The sequence below is a fragment of the Ovis canadensis genome, chromosome 12, assembly GCF_042477335.2.
Source record: "Ovis canadensis isolate MfBH-ARS-UI-01 breed Bighorn chromosome 12, ARS-UI_OviCan_v2, whole genome shotgun sequence".
Classification (NCBI taxonomy): Eukaryota; Metazoa; Chordata; class Mammalia; order Artiodactyla; family Bovidae; genus Ovis; species Ovis canadensis.
The window spans coordinates 40276052-40296938 of NC_091256.1; the positions used below are offsets into that span (position 1 = coordinate 40276052).

Below are 20887 nucleotides of genomic sequence, written 5' to 3' on the forward strand. Positions count from 1 at the left end.
TGCCCCAGCGACTGCATTCCTGGACATTCAATGCAGAGAAATGAAAGCTTATGGCCACAAAAATAGCCTGTACATGAAGGTTCACGTCAGCTCTATCTAAATTGCCAAATAATGGAAACCACCCAGATGTCCCCTCCTAAAAGTGAGAGTTTCTTCAGAAGCCACGCTGATGGTGAGAATTCCAACTGACAAGCTAAGGGACCCCTGAGAGTGTGGCACTCACTCCGCCCCATGCCTTTGCCCCGTGGCGGCTGCTCACCGCCCCACGTAGCCCCTACACAGTGCTCATCAGAAGCCACCTTCACTGGTGACAATGCTCTGCTCCTCTTTAAGAAGGTGCTCCGAGCTCACGCCCTGTGGTCTTGGCTCTGCCCACTGAGGCTACCAACAAAGAGGTCCCTTCCTGCAGGTCAGTAACCCCGAGACAAGCATCTGTGGGAAGCTGGGGCCTCCTGGCCACTTGCCCCTTTGGAATAAACTTCCTCCCTCTGCTCATCCGGTGTCTCCTAATTTAACTGAAGTCTGTAGGCAGGTGATGCAACCTGATGCTACCCACTTCCAGTTTAGGTGCTTATGTTATGTTTGAAATATAAACCCCGGACAGGCTTTTACCTGTGCCGTTTGAAAGGGGCCAGAAAGCCTGGGGCTGCGGAGTGTAATCAATCCAGGAACCTGTGAAATGGAGAGGCCTGTGACACCAACGCTGGGTGGCCTGGGCAACCGGGACACTGGAGATCAGAGCTCTGTACCTGCAGGACCCCTGCCCTCCGGCAGCAGTGCCCTCTCTCTCCTACGGGAGGAGGCAGGAGAGATCCCAGGCTGCAAGAACCAAGGCCTGAAGCCCTCCCCTCCTGCCATGGTCAGAGGTTCACCAGCTGAGCAGTGAGCAGCTTTTTCACTTTTTATTGTCCTTTTGGGTTAGGAGTTCTTCACTTTACCCCTCCCTCAGGCCAGGGGCAGAGACGGCTCCAGAAGCTCACTTCTGCTACAGTTCCATCGACCCATCTGTTTCTGCACAAAAGCCTATTCATTAGGAGGAAAAGAATACTCTCTTAGTTCCACCTCTGTGAACAGAAAACTTATCTCGAACAGACTAAAGTGCTACTCCAAGGCACCTGTGTGAAGACAACTCTCTTGCCCCCCAGGTGGAATAAGTCCAAGGCAGCAAGCAACTCTCAGAGAAGGCAATGGCACCCCACTCCAGTACTCTTGCCTGGAAAATCCCATGGGCAGAGGAGCCTGGTAGGCTGCAGTCCATGGGGTCGCTAAGAGTTGGACACGGTTGAGCGACTTCACTTTCACTTTTCACTTTCCTGCATTGGAGAAGGAAATGGCAACCCACTCCAGTACTCTTGCCTGGAGAATCCCAGGGATGGGGGAGCCTGGTTGGCTTCCATCTATGGGATCCCACAGAGTCGGACATGACTGAAGCAACTTAGCAGCAGTAGCAGCAGCAGCAAGCAACTCTAGTTCCCTCCACATGTGGTTCAAACCTGTGGTTCAAACCTCTCATCAACCCAGCATCTGCTCTGCTTTGATGTTTGGTAACTAGGTCCAACTCTTTGCAACCCCATGACAATAGCCCATGAGGCTGCTCTGTCCATGGGATTTCCCAGGCAAGAATACTGGAGTGGGTATCCATTTCCTTCTCCAGGGGATCTTCCCAACCCAGGGATCGAACTTGCATCTCCTGTATTGCAGGCTGATTCTTTACCACTAAGCCATAGGGGAAAACAATCTTCCTCTGCATTCAGTACAGTTAGTCCTCATCTTCCAAAAGCACAAGGCCTGGAACTAAGCTCAGCACCCCGCTGCATGGAGCTCCACCCACTTCGTCTCTTCTCCAGGTAACATACAACGGAAGGAGCAGGGACCTGGGAGACACTGATAGGTTCAAATCCCAGCCCTGCCACTGACCAGCTGTGCCCTTGGAACTGGCAACCTCATCTGCCTGATCCCCAGTCTGCTCACTGTAAAAGGAGGAAACTAACAGACACCTGGGAGAAATTAAATGAAGTAACTTATGGAACATGCCTGGTACATAACATATACTTCAGAAATCACAGCTGCTGTTACTTTATCAGTACTGTGTAGCCTAAGACTGCATTTGTAACAGAGGTGCCACCAATTAGTGCATGCTAAATGATTGGTAACATTATAACTCCCCATGAATACCAAAAGAAAAATTTCTGAGCCAGGCCTCTGCCATCCTATCCTTCGTGCAGTTGACTTTGTAAAACTTCTGTTCAGGACTTACATTCTTTTGTTATTAGAATTTTATTTATTCATTCATTATTTCTGGCTGTGCTGGGTCTTCATCGGTGTGTGGGCTCTTCTCTAGTTTGGAGAGCAGGGGCTACGCTCGAGTTGCGGTACATGGGTTTCTCCTTGCAGTGGCTTCTCTTGTTGCAGAGCACTGGCTCTAGGGCATGGGGGTTTCAGCTGTTGTGGTTCCCAGGCTCACAGGCACAGACTCAATAGTTGTGGTGCACAGGCTTAGTTGCGCTGCAGCATGTGGGATCTTCTCGGACCAGGATCGAACCAGTGTCTCCTCCACTGGTAGCTCTTTACCACTGAGCTACCAAAGACCTTACATTCCCTTTTACAATACCTGGTCATGAGTCATACTGAACTATTTTCTGAAGTTCTTGAAATCTTCTTTCCAAGGTCACATGTCATATGTCTGCAAGCCACAGTCAGAAGCCCCAGACTAATAATCCCCAGCAATGTGCCACCTGGGACATTCAGGGCACTTCCCGCCAGGCTAACCCACGCTGACCTTTAGGGCCAGCTCCCTTCCTCTGCATCTCCTGGTGAGACTCACTGCCTTCCTCTGGGGATGTGGTATTTGAGGCCAATGGTGACAGACCAGAAAATCTAGGCCAGTCCAGAATGCCAAAGAAAGAGTGCCAGGAAGAACCTCTGACCTGCAAGAGTTGGTTCAGTTTCTCGGCGTGAACCAGCAGCCCGCAGTGAGGCGGGAGGCGGTTCCCTGGAGGGAGCGGGCTGATGCTTAATGTACAGTGTGATACCGCAAGGTAAACAGCGTCCCAGACACCGCTCCATATGGCCTTAGCCTGGGATGGAAACTAATTACCATCCTGTGTATATTTCCAGGTTGGAGCAATAAGGGAGCTACTGTCCAGCACATTCACCATCCAGACCGCCTCTGAGGTCAAGGCTGCCACATGCTAACAAGTTCTTTTCGTGGTTTCATTCCTCCCAGACGTCAGCCCCTCCATCGTGCGAAGAGCAGGAGGAGACTGGGGCTCAGGGGCATGTTATCGTAGGCCCGCCCTGAGACCCATCTCTCCGGAAGGGTATGTGATCCACTAACGTCACGGGAAGGACTCAACAGTTCAGGGCCTAGAAACTCTGCCCAGACATCGAGTGGCCGACTTGGGGGTGGGAAGGTGAGTGTGGACCAGAGGCAGGCAGGAAAGATGTGAACCCCAAGGAATCATACCATAGACTGTCGCCCCATATTATAGTCAAAAAGGAAAGGGGGATTTTCACATTGGCAGTACAGTAGAGGAGAGGCCCATGTTTGGCAGGCAGGGTGCCCAAGACGGTGGTGATGTGTGGCCCAGAACAGTCTGTGCTGCTCGGTGGGTTGGGGGAGGGGACCCACCTGTGGCCACACAGCCCCAGCTCCTGGGAGAGTCTACGCAGGCTCCTATAGGCCCTCCTGCAACGCCGAAGTGTGCTGGTGTGCCTTGGGTGGTCCAGCTCAGCCCGGCCACCTGACTGTGCTCTCCCACCACACCACCCTCCGCCCTCCCGGCCCCAAGAGCAGCTCAGGAGGCCCAGGGTCTGCTGAGCCAGGACAATGGCAAAAAGCAGCTGTGGGGCTGGGAGATGTTGGGCAAGCTCTCCTGTGATCACTGTCCTTTGGGGTGTGCAAAGCAGGCTGCAGAGACCCAGCCTGGGCCCCAAGGCCTCCGTTGGGTCTGCAGTGGAAGAAAGCATCTCTTAAATCTAAGAAAAAGTGGAAGAAGTGCAAGTGTTATTCTCTCAGTTGTGTCTAACTCTTTGCGACACCATGGACTGTGGCCTCTGTCCATGGGATTCTCCAGGTAAGAATACTGGAGTAGGTTGCCATTTCCTCCTCCAGGGGATCTTCCCAACCCCAGGATGGAACCTGGGTCCCCTGCATTGCAGATTCTTTACCCTCTGAGCCACCTAAGAAAGATCCTGTCTTCTTTTTTTTTAAGTCTTTATCGAATGTGTTACAATACTGTTTCTATTTTATGTTTGGGTTTTTTGGCTGTGAGGCATCTTAGCTCCCCCAGGGGTAGAACCTTCACCCCCTGCATTGAAAGGTGAAGTCTTCACTACTGGACTGGCAGGGAAACCCTAAGAAAGATCCTGTCTTAATAAGCGTGTGCCCAGCCCACCAGCAGACATGGTACAGGGAAGCAATGAAGGCCAATCAAACCACATACAAGTTCAAAGACCTCCCTGGTGGGAAGAGCCACAGCTAGACAAAGTGGTGATGTTTCTTACACACACACACTCCATCCTCTCTCTTATGCATGACGGTGACTCTAAAAAATGCAGTGAGAAAGCAGAGGAGTGAGGGGAGGGAAGAGAAGAGATGTAGGGTTCCTCACCCCCAGAAGGCTGGGCCTCCCTGCTTGGGTGACCTATCAGTTTCCACCTCCCAAACAGAAGGACAAGAGGCAGATCCCAAGTGAGTAACCTGACACCTCTTGCCCAGCAGCTGGATCTAAAGGATTGTTTTCTACACTTGAAGCTCTGAGCCCTGGTGACAAAGTGAGGCCTCTCCTACAACAGAGAAATCTTGGAAAAATAAATCCTGCCACCCATTTTGTCACCATCCTTCACAACTAATGGCACTTTGGGGTGAGGTGGCCGGGGCCACTCCATGAAGGCAAGTTAGGGTCCTGGTTGGGGACGAGGGGCCAGAGACAGGCTGCCTCTATCCCTGCCTGTTCTGTGTCAGGACCTTGAGACACACAATCTCAGCTCATCAGCACCAGAGCCCACGAGGAAGGGTGGTCATCCTCATTCGGCAGATGAGGAAACAGAGGCTCAGAGAGGTGAAGTTCTTGCCGAACTCTGGGACAGAGTGAGGGTGTGACTTCACCTGTGGCTGGCTGGAGCCCTCTTCTCCAGCAGACCCCCTTAACTTCTTCCCTACACCTCCCACGAAACTCAGCATCCAAGAGACCTCAGGCCCTACTTTTTCTTCTAGGGGAAGAAGGGCACCAGCAGGCAATATTCCCTTGGGTACCCTTAGCACTTTCACCTAAACAAAGAGAATGGTGGACATTGCAAGTTCAGCTTAATATGCTCAGGAACGAGAGCGGGGCTACCTCTAAGTCCTCCCACCTTGCTGTCGGTTGAGCATTTCATACGTCCAGACACGGTGCCAGGCACTTCACACATGGCCTCATTTAAGGCTCACCATCTTAAGGCTGGTATTATCAGCCCCACCACACAGATGCTGAAACCGAGGAACGGAAAAGTAAGACATTTCTCTAGGGTCACACAGTCAGGAGGTGGCAGAGCTTAGACTCAAACCCAGGACTGTCTTGATTCCACACCAGGGTTCTCTCCCCAGAAGGGTCTACACAGCCCCTAGCCCAGCCAGCCTCCCTAGAACTCTTCCAAAGATTCAGCCTTAAGCTTCTCTGGTAGCTCAAACAGTAAAGAATCTGCCTGTAATGTAGCAGATATGGGTTAGATCCCTGGATTGGGAAGATCCCTGAAGAAGGGCATGGCAACTTACTCCAGTACTCTTGCCTGGAGAATCCCCATGGACAGAGAAGCCTGGTGGGCTACAGTGCATGGGATCACAAAAAGTCAGACATGACTGAGCAACTAAGCACAACTTAGTTACAACTAAGTAGAAGCCCCTCCCAAGTTTTCCTGACCATGTGCCTCTGGTCGACTGGGGTGAGGATGGAGAGGTCCCCCAAGACCCCATTTTAGCCTCACAAGAGCATATTTATGGCACAGTCATTTAAGCATTGCATTAAGGTGGGTGCCCTCATCCTCTCCAACCTCCAAGAGCCTTTGGATCCAGAATAGTGTCTTTGCTTGACCACTTCTAACAGAGATAGCAAACCCTTCAAGGCCTTGACTGTCTCAGTGGCTGCTGCCCAGATTCAATTCCTCTATTCCTTACTCCACGACACGCACTGAGGCTTCCTGCATTTTCCATGCCAACACCAATTCATTATTTATTAACTCATATTTAATGACTGTGCTTGTTTAATGGTTAGACAACTTGTTCTTGAATTTTGCAAATCTCAAGTATGTCTGATGGCATCCACTTTGCCCTAGAGGGCACATCCCCAGGGGCAGGGATTGCATCAATTAAGCCATTCTCCTCAGCAGAGGTAACTGCAGACAGAGATGGCAGACCAATGCCTGTTGTTTGGGCAGCCACGGGGGTGCCACCTCCACCTCTCAACGTGGGCAGTCAACAGAAAGGAGGTCCAGCTCTGGGCACAGGTTTCAGGATCTAACCAGGGCCCAGCCATATTTCAGAAGTGCCCAGCATCTAACTGCCAAATGAAATGTCTGCTTTAAAGACTCAAGATTTTGCTGAATTCTTCTCTTTCACTTCCTAGGACACAAGAGAAAACCACCACACGGTACTGGAAAAATCAATGCCCCCATTAAGCATCCCTGGACGCCAGATGGAGTTGTGGTCTGGTCTCAATTATTCAGGAGCCGACAGCCCTGCTCCAGGTACATCAGACCCCTGCTCCGCGCCCGCTCCTTGCTCCCGCCAGCCGTTCCTCGTGTCCATCGCATTCGCAGGGTTAGCAAACCACAGAAGCATAAAGTGCACTGGCCGCAATGGTCACTCAGGCAGGAAGAGGCGCTACTGAGCAGCTGGAGTGGAACTAGGGTGCAATTCCGAGTGTCTGCTCATCCCTGCTCCCCAGCCCCACCGTCATGCCCACGTCAGAACTGGCTCTGCTACGGACACAAAGGTTGTCTCTGACATACTCCTTAGCAATTTCTTCTCCGGCCATACAGACGTGGGCGTATCTTACATTGGTACGGTGCTTGCCCTCATCTATCCACTTTTGGAAAGATTTTAAAAACAACATCATATTTGTACACCTGAAAGTAATATGATACTGTAAGGTAACTATATGTCAAATTTAAAAAATAATATAGATCATTGTTTATTAAAAAAACAAGTATACGTAAGAGTATGCATGACAGAAATAAACAAATGAGTACTGGAGAAATAAAGAGAAAACTTGCGGGAAAAAAGCAACGTCATAGAATTCATAATAAAAAAAACCTTAGGCGGGAAAGCATATACTCTCAAAATGACTCTACAAACACAATGTCATTTGAGACTCACAAAAGACCACAGGAGATCGGAAGATGATCGATACACCCCTTTTACAAATGACGTCACCAAAACCCAAAGCCGCCAAGGGCCGAATCTGAGAGTCCTAGTCTTTCCAGCACACTGCACTCCTGGAGCAAGACCTTCTCAGAGAACGTCTTGTGTGTCCTAAATTACTGGAATTAGCTAAATGCTGAATACTAATGAGTACTTAATGCTGTGACAAAGATGATGACAATGGTGAAGAGGAGGAAAAGGTTTCGATGGTCTCATGCAGACTAAAATATCCAGTTATAACGCATTCAAAATGTCCTGTACGTCAGCACATTTTTCTATCTGTAAGGATTTTCCAGAAGTCTCTCAAACCAGTGTCTTCCCAACCTCCCAGCTTGAACACACAGCGACCCATTTTCCTATGCTTGGCTCAGCAACCTGGGTCTCAGGATCTGCTGTCCCAACAAAACCTCCTAGCCATTTCTTAAGAGCCATTTCTTAAGCTACTGGCTGCGGTTGGATTTTCCACTTGACATTGTTAACAGATTAAACTGTTTATCTCATTGTCATACACAGGCCTTTTCAGTTTCCTGCTAATAGATTCAGGTTAGATAAGGATTACAGAAGTGATACTCCCTGAGTTCCTCTCTGTACCCCAGCCAGTATCCTTTCCCCATAGTTATGAGGTGTATTTTCTTAAACCTACTCTTCAGATAGCTAACTTGCAAAAAGAAAACCTTACACACCCATGCATAGCAGAGGACTAGCCAAACATCAGCTCCTACACAACTGTGGAAGAAGCACTTAACACGAGATCCTGAATTATACATTTTACGACTCAGTCATCAATTGCCATAGAGAAGAAGAAAACAAATTGAGCTGAGCCTGGAAAGAATGTCAGCGAAATTGGAAAAACACTCGCTGGGAACCGCCTGGGGGTGCAGGGACCTCCCCAGTAACTGCTGGGGTCCCACAAACGCACAGCATACCAAGAGAGATTGCGGGGTGAGCTGGTGGATGGCTGGTCACCGGGGAACCAAATCCCTCCATTCTGAGGCACTCTGAAGACTCCCCATAGTGAATGAAAATATTAAGCGCTGTTAATGTAAAATGTATTACAGCTTCTTCTTGGGAAACAGGACAATCAGTTTATTCATCCTGATTAAACGGATGGTGGGGGGAGTGGGAAGCAGAAGACCCACTGAGACGGGTAAAGAAAGAAAACCGCTGTCACAGCTCCGAAAGCCCAAAGCAAAAGCACCTCGTTCCTGCTCTCTGGACACAGTAAGATCAGCTTTATAAACGTGAGCAAACAGACCAGGTTCTGCTTGACCAAGGAAAGGGCTCACCCTGCATCATAAGACTTATATCATCTCTGGGTTGTGGTTGTTTAGTTGCTAAGTCGTGTCTGCCTCTTTTGTGACACCATGGACTGTAGCCACCAGGCACCTGTGCCCATGGGATCTCCCAGTCAAGAATACTAGGGTGAGTTGCCATTTCCTTCTCCAAGGGATCTTCCTGATCCAGGGGTGGAACCTGTGTCTCCTGCATTGGCAGGCAGATTCTTTACCACTGAGCCACCAGGGAAGCCCCATCTCTGGGTTAGGCAAACCCTAATCTTAGTCACCAGGTCAATGGAAATGATCTCAAAATGCCTTTGTTTGAGATGCTGTATCATTTTATTTTCCCTTTCCACCCAGAATCTTACCACAAAGGTAAAAAGCAAGACTAACAGAATAATAGTGACTTTCAAGAGGGTGGGATCTCTTCAGTCCAATATTTGTCACCACCAGATCAAATGAGGAGGTTTTTTCTACTTATTCTACGATGGGAAAATAAAAATGTATCCTCCCCCTCCATGATCCACCCCCGCCTCTTTAAATCCTACATATGAACTGCAAAGGCTCATTCTGCTTGCTTACTGTCAGTACCTCCTTCTTTTTGGTTACTTATAAAACTTATCAGCTGGTTTGGAGCAAAACAGAAGTAAAATTATCAGCAAATTAAACATGTAGTACTGACCAGTGGCCTGAAGAGATATCTTTTGTTGAATGGGTTTCCATTAAGTAATATCAAGTCAGTAAAATGCCCAAGTAAAACTCAACAGAGGGGAAAGATCAGATCTCTTAAGAGTGAATTCTTAATGAAATTGTTTTAGAAACACTCCAGACAAGTTAGTCAAAAGCCTGCGTGTTGGCTTACCAGTGAAATGACGATCACATGTCAGAGAAAGCCTAGAGGGCCCTGCCTTCCCGTGAGAATCATCAGAGTGGTCTTCCCTGCTCAGACACTCCAGGAGATCTTGTTCCCTGAGGCCTGTGCTGGTCTTTGATCCCCAAGCCCATCACTGAATCAAAGGAAACTACACTAGGAGACAGAGACAGAAGGTGAGACCAGCCTTCTCACTGTTCTATGAACTGCACTCCAAGAAGCTGCTGTGCTCCCACAGTAGCACGTGAATTCACACAGAGAGAGTGAAGTCACCCAGTCGTGTCCGACTCTGCCATCCCATGGACTGGAGCCTACCAGGCTCCTCCGTCCATGGAATCGTCCAGGCAAGAGTACTGGAGTGGGTTGCCATTTCCTTTTCCAGGGGATCTTCCCAACCCAGGGATCGAACCCAGGTCTCCTGCATTGCAGGCAGACACTTTGCAGTCTGAGCTGCCAGGGAAGCCTGGTGAATTCACAAGTAGACTGTAAACGCTGGGTTTTGAGAAATCAATTTCATTCTAGCTTTACTGGGTGAGGCAGAATCATTTTCTAGGATTGTACTGGGTGAATGTAGTACCTAAACAAAATCTTAAGCTGCTGCTACTGCTAAGTCACCTCAGTCGTGTCCGACTCTGTTGACCCCAGAGACGGCAGCCCACCAGGCTCCCCCGTCCCTGGGATTCTCCAGGCAAGAACACTGGAGTGGGTTGCCATTTCCTTCTCCAGTACATGAAAGTGAAAAGTAAAAGTGAAGTCGCTCAGTCGTGTCCGACTCTTAGTGACCCCATGGACTGCAGCTTACCAGGCTCCTCCCTCCATGGGATTTTCCAGGCAAGAGTACTGGAGTGGGTTGCTGTTGCCTTCTCCGAAATCTTAAGCTGCTACCAAGCATTTCTTCCAAGAGGCCCAGTGGATTTTCCAGACATTATTACCCAAGATGTCTCCTAACTCCACCTCCACTAACATTAACTGAGCTTCTACTACATTCTGGGAACCATCTAAGGCACTTTTAAAACAAGGCACCCCTGAACTCTCATCCCCTACTCTGCAAGGTCATGCCTCCGCTCCTCATTTTTCAGAGGGTTTGCAGGCACGTGAGGTCTTGGATTTCACCCAGTTCTCGGAAATCTCAATCAGGCACCCCTACTCCTGTGGCAGCAAGGTCTCGGGAATGAACAACGAGCTTGTCTTCATTGTTCTTTCCCCCCTTTCTTTGTCCCTTCTCTTACAGATGACTCCACAGTTCTTCTGCAGGAAGACAATGCAGCAGAGCCAGTGCCTGTTACTCATGCGTTCATCCATTCCATTAACCAACATTTCAAAAACACGTCCTATGCTGAAAGCCAAGGTGGATCTTCCCAGGTGAGTAAGGAGTTTATCCACTAATGAAGTTTTATAAGTGAAAAGAAAAATGTAAAACATGACTATATTGAATACACTCTGGCCTCACTTTCCTCGTCTGTAAAACATGGATATTAGAGGAAAGGAGCTCTAAAGCCTCTCCCAGCCTCAGATTTATATTATGATAATTATGCAGGTCATAGAAAAAATTTTGGTTTTTTAAATTCTAAGAACAGAGGCCTACCTTCCTAATAAGATATTTATATCTATATTGTCTTTTAGCCCAGGAGACCTAAAGTGTCTTTAAAATAATAATTCACCTCTGGAAAAATGAATGCCCAGGTATCTGGTGGGACCACAACGAGAGAGTTGAGGGCACAGCTACAGCAAGCTGAGTTTGACTACAGGGTCACAGGGCCAGGTTGGCAGATTCTTCCAGCCCCCCCGGTGGCCTCCACAGTCAAGCAGACTGGACCCACTGGTCTGAGGGAATGCTATAAAGCTGAGTGTTTCTATGTTGTTAGGTCACCTACAGTGCCACAATCCGTAGTTAACTAAGTTAACAGTATGCAACCACGGAATGGCACAGTCTCAGGAGACCTGGACTTACAAAACCCCAAATATTCCAATGAGACAACGGCCACTGGCACTCTAAATGGCTTTCCATGTTACCGACAAGTTCACAGTTGGGTTTCCTGTGATTTTGTAAACAATGAGCTCCCCGATACATGAAAAATAAATCATTCACAATGTCAATTCCACCTAGTCAGGAAAAAAATAATTGCAAGACACATTTGTCACGGACTGGAGGGCACGACATACATAACCTACAATGCCAGTATTTCGTCCCTTAACAAAACCCATAGACGGGAGTTCCCTGACAGTCCCGTGGTTAAGACTTTGCCTTCCAATGCAGGGGATGCGGGTTCGATCCCTAGTCCAAGAGCTAAGATCCCACAAGGCCTCCAGCCAAAAAAACAAAACATAAATCAGAAGCAATATTGTAACAAATTCAATAAAGATTTAAAAAAAATTCTATAGACCCTTCCATGAGGAGGGCATGCCCACAACACAATATAGAAGAGTTTATGAGTTAATCCCAAATCTCTGATTACCTGAAGTCTGCAAAGTTTGTTCAACCAGGACATAAAATTATTCCCATTAACTACTTTAAATTCTACCTTTAGATAACTAAATTGAAACTTCACAAAATAAAACAAGCCTAAACAATATTATCAATGCTCCTAGGAATATAAACAAACTACAGAGGACAAATCTAATCTGTAACTACATTTACCTGGTATATGCCAACAAAAATCAGAGAAGAGACTCGGTAGCAACTCAGCGCTAAAAACAAAAGTTCTGAAAATGCTTTATGTAACACCTGATACATTTCTCTAAAAGTAGAAACTGTCCAGTTTAATGTTGGTTTTGTTGTTGTTGTTAAACCTAAAAGCCTGGTAAATCTTGAGATGTGTTTTTGTGATGCCTAAATACCCATCTCTGTTTTTCTCTGTCTCACCTTTACTTGAAGGATTTTAAGCTGGATGAATTATACTTTCATCTTTGATAAAACGAATTCTTTGAAGTGATGTTTTGGCTCTGCACAGGCAAAGCCTCAATTTCCAAACTTAAATATCTGAGGAGGTCAAAGCCCTCAGATAACAGAATGTATTTTTCACTTTTCAGGTTAGCATGCTGGCATCCTACCAAGCACAGCCTCTAATATCAGTCTAATCATTAACGAGAATCTTGGGTATAGTACTGATTTATTTTGATGATGCTTTTTCAATGTGGAATTATAAAGAACCATTCTTTCAGGTAAGAGAAGCAAGAGAAACAGATCAATGAATGGGTCTGAGAGAAAAGCACACCATTAAATGTGCCCTCTTTCAGACTCAACTGCCGGGATCCACACCACAGAAATCTTGTCACTTTTCCAGACACTCTGATACCTATTTCATATACAGCAGGTTTTGAATCCAATCTCTAGAATTACATAGTCACGCGGAGTTACAACTCTATAAGTCCCCGTGAGATCATTCTCAAGCAGAGTGCATATTTTAAAAGGAGGAATCTTAGCCAGAGCTGCAGTCTTTAGGTCCCTTTGCCTCTCTGAGTCTTGGTTTCCTCCCTAAACACATCAGGGTAACATTCAGAACCTCACATAAATGACTTGGGGTTCTCTCAGATCTGAAAGGTCCTAAGCCCTTTCCAGAAAGACCCTCGCCACACACCTGAGGTGGAAGGGTGCCCCACCTTAGGAAAACAACATATGCAACCTGGACTCTTTACCCCATAAATCTGGGCCTTCAATATTCTCTTCCAGAATTTTCCACTTAAAAGAACTTACCACTAGATTCATTTTCCCTTCAAAGATCCCTCTAAGACTTCTAAATTTTAATTGGAAAATTTTCACACTTTTAAAAACCACATAAAACCATTTTAAAATGTTCAAATTTTTTACCATGTGTATTAGTTTGCTTTTTGAAACTGAAAAAAAAAAAAAAAAAACTAGTTAACACAAAAAAAGTAAAGGAAACAAAACTTCAAAGGCCCTGAAAAAGTAGTAAGCACCAAGAAGGCAAAGATTTTGTATTATACTTCTTTATATGCCCCCCAGATAATCAGACCAACATTTTGTTTTCGTTATTGTACACATGATTGATAGTACAATTTGGGAATAAATCAATAAAAACCTATTTTTTAAAGTAAAAAGCATGCTTTTCTTAATTTAGTGCTTTAAACCTAGCATTTCAATGGCCCACTTACTTTTAAATGGATTAACAGAAGGAAGTCAAGAACTGTTGATTAATTTCTAGTTGCCTTAAAGAACAAGCGAGAACACCATTCTTCCTCAGGGCAACTCACTTCTGTTCAGATCTCAGAAAAGAGTAAATGAGAATATGCCTGAATTTAAGCCATTGAACCCAAGGCACATACGACAACTACTTCTGAGCAAATTTCAAGCGTCTGATCCTTTATAAACAGACACACAGGTGCAAAAATTTGGAACATTCTATTTCCGAGACAAGCATATCTGTCAGGCTCCTCTGAAGCCTGAAGCCCAGGAAAGGCCTCAAGCACTTTGCATGTTTCTGAGGGTGTCTTTACAGCTCCTACCCAGGGAAGCAAATGAGCAGAGAAGGTTCTCACCACACACCCGTTCAGTAAAAAGGCCTCTGCTCATTTGCATCATCTAAATGGCTAAAGAAGTTTCAGAGTGTGTTTTCAAACGACTTTTCACTTTGTTTTTAAGTACAAGGACGTCTTCAAATCCCCCTGCACCGAAAGCTGGGGCTTCTCACAGGCAGCGAGCAGGCAGAGAAGCCAAAGAGCAGGAGAGCTAACCTGGCAGCCCGGCTTCCACCGGCAGACATGTCACACACGGTCACCCCTCACACACGTCACACACAGACACCCCTCCACAAGAGCACGAGAAGGTTTAACTCTGTGCAAAGACAGGGTGGCACACAAAAACACTGTTCTCTGCATGGGTCTGAGGGTCAGGGGTTGGTTGTGTGACCACCAGGCTGAACACTCAGGTTTCCAACCTGTGCGTCCCAGGGGGGTGCTGGGAGTTGTGTGTGGGCATGTGTGTGCCCCTGAGTGCAGGGCTGCAGTGTAGACAGCAGCAGCACAGCCCAGAGAAGGGGACTGAGTGTTGACTGAACCTCGCACAGCGCCAGCTCGGGTTTTATCCGCCAAACACTGAACAGCCCAGCCGAAAGGCCCAGTCAATACAGTTGTCTGGCCTTCTGTAGACAAAATATCCATCTCAGGTAATCAAGTGATTTTTGACCCAAGGAACAGATGTTGCGGTGTCACTGATAAGGCTCCACCATAACAATCTGTACAAAAAAAGAAAACTGAGTTTATCACTCAACCAAAAACTCAAAAGTCCCTAGGATCCCATAATTTCCAGTTGGCTACCCACCCTTCCCTCCCTCCACCCCCCTTCAATTCGCCCTCGGTCTCATGTGATTCAGAAAACAAGGCTGGTGGGGGATTTTTTTCCCTGGCCCTATTCTGTGGGTGTCTGAAATCTTATTTAAAGGAGGGAGGTAAGCTGGACAGCCGTCAGGCCTCATTTCCACCTCTGGACCTGTTTGCTAACTTGATACCACTCAACCCTCTGGTTTCTCAGCTGGCATCCCTCTGGCAAATGAAAAAAAAAAAATTATCACCTGTCATTATTTATCTCCCCTTTAACTCACTTCCAGACAAGAGCCCTTTTCAAACATCAGGACACACAAAATACTTTGAGAGCCAGCCAATAGGAGCTGCTAATCCACCACTAGAAAGGGCAAATGGAAAGTTGGAGAACAAGTGAAAAAAAACTTGGGTGTGCCGGCTATGCTCCAGGGTTTAAAAAGCCAAAGGGAGGAAAGGAACAGAGGACCACTCATGGGCTTTTAATTGTGGACAAGAGGGCAGAGAAATCTGGGCCATACCTTCAGTGAGAAGCATATTCCACCTTCCCTTTACCACCATCCCCTTCCAGGTGGACCAGATGAGTCCATGTCAGATGCCTTGTGCTGGCCACAAAATGCCAGGGTGATGGGGACCACATTTTGCATATACATTTGCCTCCCCACCATCAGCAGAAAGCAGAGTCTTATGAAAAGAAACGCTTGGTCTTCTAAGATTCAGACTGTGATTTCTGAAGTGGAAGTGTGATAGAAATATGCTTTGGAGTCCAAAATACCTTAGTGAAGAATGTAGCGTAGAAATACTAAGTTCTCAGCTGCTGTGGCTTAACACATTGAGTGAATAGTACGTGATATTCAAGATTAAATCGGAAGACTACCTACTACAATAAAAATGCAGACTTTCCCCCAAGGTAGCACAAGAACCCCCTCACATACCAAACTAGGAAATTCCCCAGAGTCTGGAAAAGCTTAGAGAAAGTCCAGACCTTTTCAGAAGCGCTAGCTTCAACTCTTATGTCTTCCGTCCGATGCTCTGATCCTCCTAAGAGTTAAAACAGCCTAGCACTGAGATAAACCGTGTACAGAAATAAACCCCTGTCTACTGCCATAGCCAGAACAACATGTCAGTGTGCTGAATCACAACAGATGCACTTGGAAATGTACTTGAAATGTACCTGTACCAGACAATAAGCATGTCCATGAAGAGGTATATACCCTAAGGGTATCACCCAGGTGCTTATCTCAGGCAATTCAACCTACTGTAATATTCTGTCATTAAAGAAACTGTCTCCTTACCTCAAAGCATGGTTTTCATTTTAAATCATACAGCAAACTGCATCTTACTTCTGTTGGCCCCACAAATATTGCAACATCCTGACAATTTACTGAGGTGAGGTGGTTCTTCACCCAGCAGACACAGCCATTATCTACAGGTTTCAGGGACCTGTCACAGAATCACATCACTCATTTTCCTGGCCTATTAGTACAGGCTGAGTTAATTTGCTGACATCCTTGTCACTTTCCCCTCTGCCTAAATGAATCACAGAATTAAAGTGTTTCACCTGATCAGACAAAAGCTACAGCTCTGTTCTCTATCTCTGGAGATTAATCAGGAAGCCTTTGGTAAACTCATGAATATGATCGTCCCAAGAAGTGAGTGGTGACCTACCAGAGGCACCTTTAAAAATGTCTTTTAAGATGTACATGGAAATAGTAACAGAAGTGACTCCAATTTGCTGTCCAAGCTACAAAGCGCAGGGCCAGGGCCTAGGTGCCTCCCCAGGAAATTCTCTGGAGAGAATTACAGGTTGTGACTGCCCCAGGCCCCTGGTCAGGGTCTTCCTGACTCAGTAGAAAGTAAGAAAAAGGGACACATGGGCATGAAAGCAGCACAAGTTCTAGAAAAATCTCAAGGCAAGACATACCACTCTGGGCTTCTGCTGATCCAGGGTATGCAGGAAGGCAGAGTTGGGGTCCAGGCAGCGCTCAGGGTCACTGGAGATGTCCTCCTCCGAGTCCTCATAGGAGGAGGAGAAGCCAGTGGAGGAGGCAGAGGAAGATGACAGTTTCCTCAGCGGCAGGCTGCCCCGGGGGCTTCCCTGCGCCTCCTCCAAGGCCCTGTCCTCCTGGGCATCCTCATCTGTACCCATGTCTGTGATGATGACAGCGGGGATGCTGTTTCGGCCGCAGGCCTCTCCCTGGGAAGGTTTGTCCTTCTGTGCTGGGGAGAGCCGGTCTGGGCTGAGGTGGGCGTCTCTGCCCTGTGGCTGGCCTCCCCAAGTCCCCTTGGATTGCACTGCTGTGCCACACGTCCAGGCCAGACAGGCTTCTTCCATGGGGCCCAGCCAAACCCTGGAGGTCCCAGGCTGCACGCCCACCCTGTCCCCAGGAAAGTACTGGGGTTCTTTCAGTTCTTTTGCTGCTTCCCAGCAGGGCAAAGGCTCCAGCATTCCGCCAGAGGGAACTCCCGCCTCCACCTCCGGGGTCCCTGGTTGCGCTGAGCTGCTGCCCCCAAGCAAGCCCAGCGTTGCGGACCCTTCATCCACTCTGTCACAGGCCAGCAGTGCCTCCCTGACCCCTAGGGCCGCACTCTGTGCCCCCGCAGAGCCTCTGGAACCCTGCCTGGACCAGGTCGGAGCCTCAGGGAGCTCCGCTGGAGTCTGTGCGCTCCCAGTCCTCTCCTCTGGCCTTCCGGCAGCCCCAGGCGCCCGGGAGCCTGGCATGCCACCGGACAGAGTTCCTCTCCCCACCTTCTCAGGGGGCTCTCCGCTGCGTGGTCCGCCCCTCTCTGGGGCCAGGCTTGTCTCACTGCCAAGAGACTGCCCCTGACTCTTGGCCAGGGCCTGCAGGGGGTGCGCACCCCCAAGTTCATGGGCCCTCTCAGAAGGCTCAATGAAGGCAGGGTCGTGTGGATGGTGTGGAACGGTGGATGTGGCTCGGGCTGCCACTGCTGTGTCCACGGTTAAGTTCACTCTGACCAGTCCCAAAGCGGGAGCTCGGGAGTTCTGAGTTCCCAACGGAGGAGAGCCCCTCTTGTCAACTTCCATAGCGGTGAGTGAGCCACAGTGGGGTCTGGCAGGGAGCGCCTTCTCCATCCTCTCCGAAGCGCTGGGACCCTGAGCCCCTGATCCTGACGGGGCCGCAGGATGGAGAAAAGGTGCCACTACTCCCTCCTCGTCCTTGGAGAGACGAACGCTGGGCGAGCCTTCTCTTCTCCCTGATTCGACCTCAGAAGTCTCCGGACATTGTTCCCCCCAGGACTTGGTCCTCCGCTCCTCGCTCTGAACCGGGACCCTTCCTGGGGGCTGACTGACGCTGCGCAAGGGGCACGGGGAAGGCGAACGAGCCCTGCCCAGACGCGGGCTGCGGGGCGACTGCGTGGCGGAGCTTTGCGCCTGGATGTGCGCCTCGAACATGCCCACTTTCTGGTTCACCTGCACGTTCTGCAGCTCACGCTGCAGAATTCGAAGCTTCCTCTTGGCCTCCTCCGGCCCAGGAGGGGAGAGAGTACCGGCGGTCACCACCTGCTGCCCTTCCCCTCTTAGACGACCGGCCCAGCTCGGGCTACCCACGCTGCTGCCGCTGCCGCTGCTGCTATTCAGCCTGCGCCGGCCACTCCGCCAGCCCAGGGGGCTCCCGGGGTCCTCCGGTGACAAAGACTCAGCTGGGGGGAAGAGGAAAGAGGAGCCACTCCCGGGGCTGAAAACGCTGCCGGGGCTCAACACGGCCCTCCCTGGCGGCGGGGGCGTCTCGTTGCTGCTGGACCGAGGGCCGCCGCCGCTCTTCACCTGGTTGGCGCTATTCATGATCACCAGGCTGTTGAGGGCATAGCAGTACATGGCCATAGTACTGGGTCCTGCGCGCTGTCCGCCGCCGCCGCTCCCGTTCCGGCTCTGCCGCCGGCGTCTCCTCCTCCCGCGGCTCTCGGCTCCCGGCTCAGCCGCGGAGGCCCGGCGGCAGCGGCTCCGCGCGCAGATGGGGCAGCATGGCCTGGGCGGCGGGCGGGGGGCAAGACAGCGGGCTCAGCCCCCGCCCAGAGGTCCATAAACAACAGCGCCGCTGTGAAGAAACAAGGAAACAAGTCAGGACCCCAGAGGGAGGGTGTGGGGGACGGCTAGGGGATTAGGACGGGCCCCCGGCCACGGAACCTCAATCTGTCCGGGATCTGGTGCCCCTGGACATCTTATTTACAGGGGCAGTGCGGCACGGCGAGGACATGAACCTGGGCACACCCCCCCCCCTCGGTCGCCAGCGCGGTGGTGATGTGATGAGCTGTGTGTGATACGCTTGAAGGTCCCTTCCAATTTCAAACGCTAAGAGTTGTCTCCAGAGCCACGCGGGACGGGCGGGGAACGATATACAACTACTTATGTGCGGGGCGCGGCAGATTCTGAGCTTTCTGAGAGTGAGGACACCCTCTCCACCGTCTCGCGGTCGCCTCGGCTTTGCAAACACTGGCTATACCGGGTATAACGGGACAGCTTTTCGCCTCCTCCCTCCCCCCCTCCCCATCTTGGGCTTCAGGATGTCCTCGCTCCACCTTCTCTTGGCCATCAGGGACCGACTCGGAGGAAAGCTGATGTGAACCTGCTTTTCCCGGCCGCTGCCTGCGCCCGGGTCTGGGGCGACCCCTGCTTGCCTGCCGTTTACCTTCCTGACCCTGGCCTTGATGCTGTGTCCCTCGGCCTACGACGGCCTGGGCGCGCGGCAGGGCGGCAGCCTAGGCATTTTAAGCACTGGCTTTGTCGCCAGTCCCCCAAACAAGTGTGTTTTGTGAGTGTGGGCGCGTCTGCGCGCGCCCGGTGGCGAGGCGCTGCGCGTCCCCTGTACCGGAACCAATACTTGCCGCCCCCCACCCCCACCCCGCCGTCGCCCCAGTGGAGGGGCGTGTATGTGTGTTTTGTGTGTGTGTACGCGCGCGCGCACGCGTGGGGACAACGAGTCCGCGCTCCACACACCCCGTGTCCGAAGACGCGGCTGCCTCTGCGGGCTTCGGGACTCGCGCCCACACCGATGGGTGTGCGTTGCTGCAGCAGCGCTGGAGCCCCGGCTCTGCAAACCTCCCGGGGTCCCGCTCTAAGCCCCGAGGCCGCGCGGCCGAGGGCAGGGCTTCTCCGCATCCAGGGCACCCTCGCCCGGCGCCAAGCCGGCCGCCCGGCGGCCCGAGCCCGAGAATGCCTGCAGCGCGCCGGGGTAGGCGGCGGAGAGCCAGCGGTCCGGAAGAGCAGAAAAGACGGCGAAAACTCGCCTGTGCCTCCTCGGCATGCCGCCCTCCCCTTGCCCGTCTCCCCGGCCCACCTCTCCGCGCTTTTTCGGATCACAGATTCCTCAGATTCGCTCCAGAACAGACAGTGAGGGGAAAGAGGGTTTGGAGGCGAAAGCCATTAAAAAGTCGCCAAGCTTACCTGCAGTTTCTTAGATTCCCGGGTCCTGTGCAGACTACATGATCCAGGGACGCAGATCTCATAGGTGAAAGATGACTTTAAAAGCTTTTTTCAAAAAGCTCAGAAACGATTTCCTCCCTTCGTTTGGAAGACAAAAAAAAGGGGGAGTGGGAAAGAAGAGAAACCGGTCGGCAGGGGCGGGAGATCCGGGCAGTGGCGACGCCGGCCGGCCCTGCACGCCCTTCTGGGCCGTGGAGATACTACCCTGTCAGTGTCTGCTCCCGGCTACTTCAGTGTTTGTTCAATGTGCGATTAAAAAAAAAGTTGGGGCGGGGGAGTGGGGGATTGGGGGTGGAGGAGGGAGGAGGGAGTAAGGCGGGGGCTTGGGGGAGGAAAGCAGGAAGGAAGTTGTGAGCCTGTCTGGGGTTGAACTCAGCGGAACAAGTTTTTCTTTTCTTCTTTTTTTTTTTTTTTTTCTATTGCTTGGCAAGACCGAGGGAGGGAAACACTTAAAAAAAAAAAAAGTTTCCATTGTTAGCTAACAACAAAAAAAAAAACCTTTTAACTTCTGCGGGTTAAAGATATACGATCCACTTTCCACCCCCTATATCGAGCCTCGCTGATGGCTAGCTTCATGAAACTTTCTTTTTGTAAAATGTTTTTAATAAAGTTTGAGTGTGCAT

General features: G+C 49.9%; 1 protein-coding gene across 2 annotated transcripts in view; it reads right to left on the reverse strand.

Annotated features, from left to right (window-relative positions):
- The window catches only part of ITPKB (inositol-trisphosphate 3-kinase B), a 109135-nt gene extending 88509 nt beyond the window's left edge, over positions 1-20626 (reverse strand). The window contains exons 1-3 of one of the 2 annotated variants that reach the window (XM_069544660.1): positions 20226-20626; positions 16746-18879; positions 12641-14739 (exon numbers count right to left, since the gene is read on the reverse strand). In XM_069544660.1, coding sequence (XP_069400761.1) covers positions 14713-14739; positions 16746-18665 — 1947 coding nt within the window. In that variant the 5' untranslated portion in view covers positions 18666-18879; positions 20226-20626 and the 3' untranslated portion in view covers positions 12641-14712. Of the gene's footprint in view, positions 1-12640; positions 14740-16745; positions 18880-20225 lie in introns of those variants that run through there. The other variant, XM_069544658.1, reaches the window with a different exon arrangement.
- Between the last annotated feature and the right edge of the window lie 261 nt (positions 20627-20887).